This window comes from Acanthamoeba castellanii, assembly GCF_000313135.1.
Source record: "Acanthamoeba castellanii str. Neff unplaced genomic scaffold scf7180000084620, whole genome shotgun sequence".
NCBI lineage: Eukaryota > Discosea > Longamoebia > Acanthamoebidae > Acanthamoeba > Acanthamoeba castellanii.
In genome coordinates this window covers 59,329-60,629 of record NW_004457386.1, presented here as the reverse complement: position 1 = coordinate 60,629, position 1,301 = coordinate 59,329, and the positions used below count along the sequence as shown (strand labels likewise).

General features: G+C 56.8%; 1 protein-coding gene across 1 annotated transcript; it reads left to right on the top strand.

The window, feature by feature from the left end:
- Nucleotides 1-393: 393 nt before the first annotated feature.
- ACA1_341230 (uncharacterized protein) lies at nucleotides 394-654 on the top strand (the record flags this gene model as incomplete). Its single annotated transcript, XM_004337448.1, has 1 exon — nucleotides 394-654. The coding sequence occupies one exon, from the start codon at nucleotides 394-396 to the stop codon at nucleotides 652-654; it is 261 nt and encodes an 86-aa protein (XP_004337496.1).
- Nucleotides 655-1,301: the final 647 nt, after the last annotated feature.

The window sequence follows — 1,301 nt, the reverse complement described above, 5'->3', positions numbered from 1 at the left end:
GCGGGTGGTGACGATAAAATCAGGCAGCAAGTGGGCAGACGAAGGCGAAGTGGAGGGAGACGGTGAAGAACCACTCGCCCTTCTTTGAAGATGAAGATTGGGCCGAATCGACGTGGTAGTGGTTGCCATTTGATCAAATCTTTCTTTTGATGTTTAGAAACAATATTTTTCCGCGGTACAGGGTGGCCAGATAAAACCTCCCAACGAGGGCTCGCGTCAACGAAATGCAGAGGAGGAAGAGGCAAGAACGAAGGTGAAGCTGTAGTGCTCTCCGTTGGGCTTTGAGCTCAAGCAGAGCTACGAAGACGTGAGAGTTGGTACAAAAACCTATCCTCCCAAGGTAAATCGATAGCCACAACACCATACAACATCATGGCAGGACTCGCGCACGCAATGGAATCCCAGCTGTCACAGGCCAACGAAGAGGGCATCAGACGAGACCCTACGAAGAGCGAGCACTGGCATCGTGAAGAGGACAAGCCGGCGGGGAAGGAGGCCGGCCCCGAGCGCAAGGGCGACGAACTCTCCCCCGTGGAGAAGGAGCAACTGAATGCGGGCTTGGGGACCGAAGGCATTGCGCAGGAGACCCGAACCATCGCAGAGAAGACCGACCTCCTGCAGCGAGGCGAGACCGTCCCAAAAAGCCGACCGTAGGGCAAAAATAAAGCGAAAATATCCTACATTTCGATACTTAGTCGACATAAATTACGGAATGTCGGGCAGATGGTGACGACCAACCTGACCCCAACCCACCGAATTTCTTTTGCAGAGCGTCGGTCATCCCTCACACAAACACGTGTCCTGGTGGTCCGATCCTGGGGCATCGGCGGATCCCGCAGAGGACCGTGGGCTTTACACGTCGGCGTCAGCCTGCCGGCGAAATGGCGACCGCTTCTCGTTCTCGCCGGGGATGTTGGGACAGTACCGCGCCGCATAAATAGCAGGCCTGGTGTGCGTTGTTTGCTTTGTTCCTGCTTCAACCTTCCACACGCAACCACCGCTTCAGCTCCGCCTCGCCCGCAAGAGAGAGTGACTCCCTGAGACCACGCCACGCTACCGCTTCAAACACACCCAGCACACACACACACACACACAATGAACTCCTCGTCCAGGATGACCTCCCTTGCCTTCCGCACCTCCACACGGTCCCAGCTGGTGGGTGCTCGCCTCCTTCCTGCCACAACCGCCCAACGCACCCTCTTCCAAGGCGCTGGTACTTTGTCCTCCCCCCCGCGCAAACTCGTTCTTGTCTCACGCCTTGCTGCTTGTTGGCGGCGTTGAACGCAGGCAGTGAGCAGAAA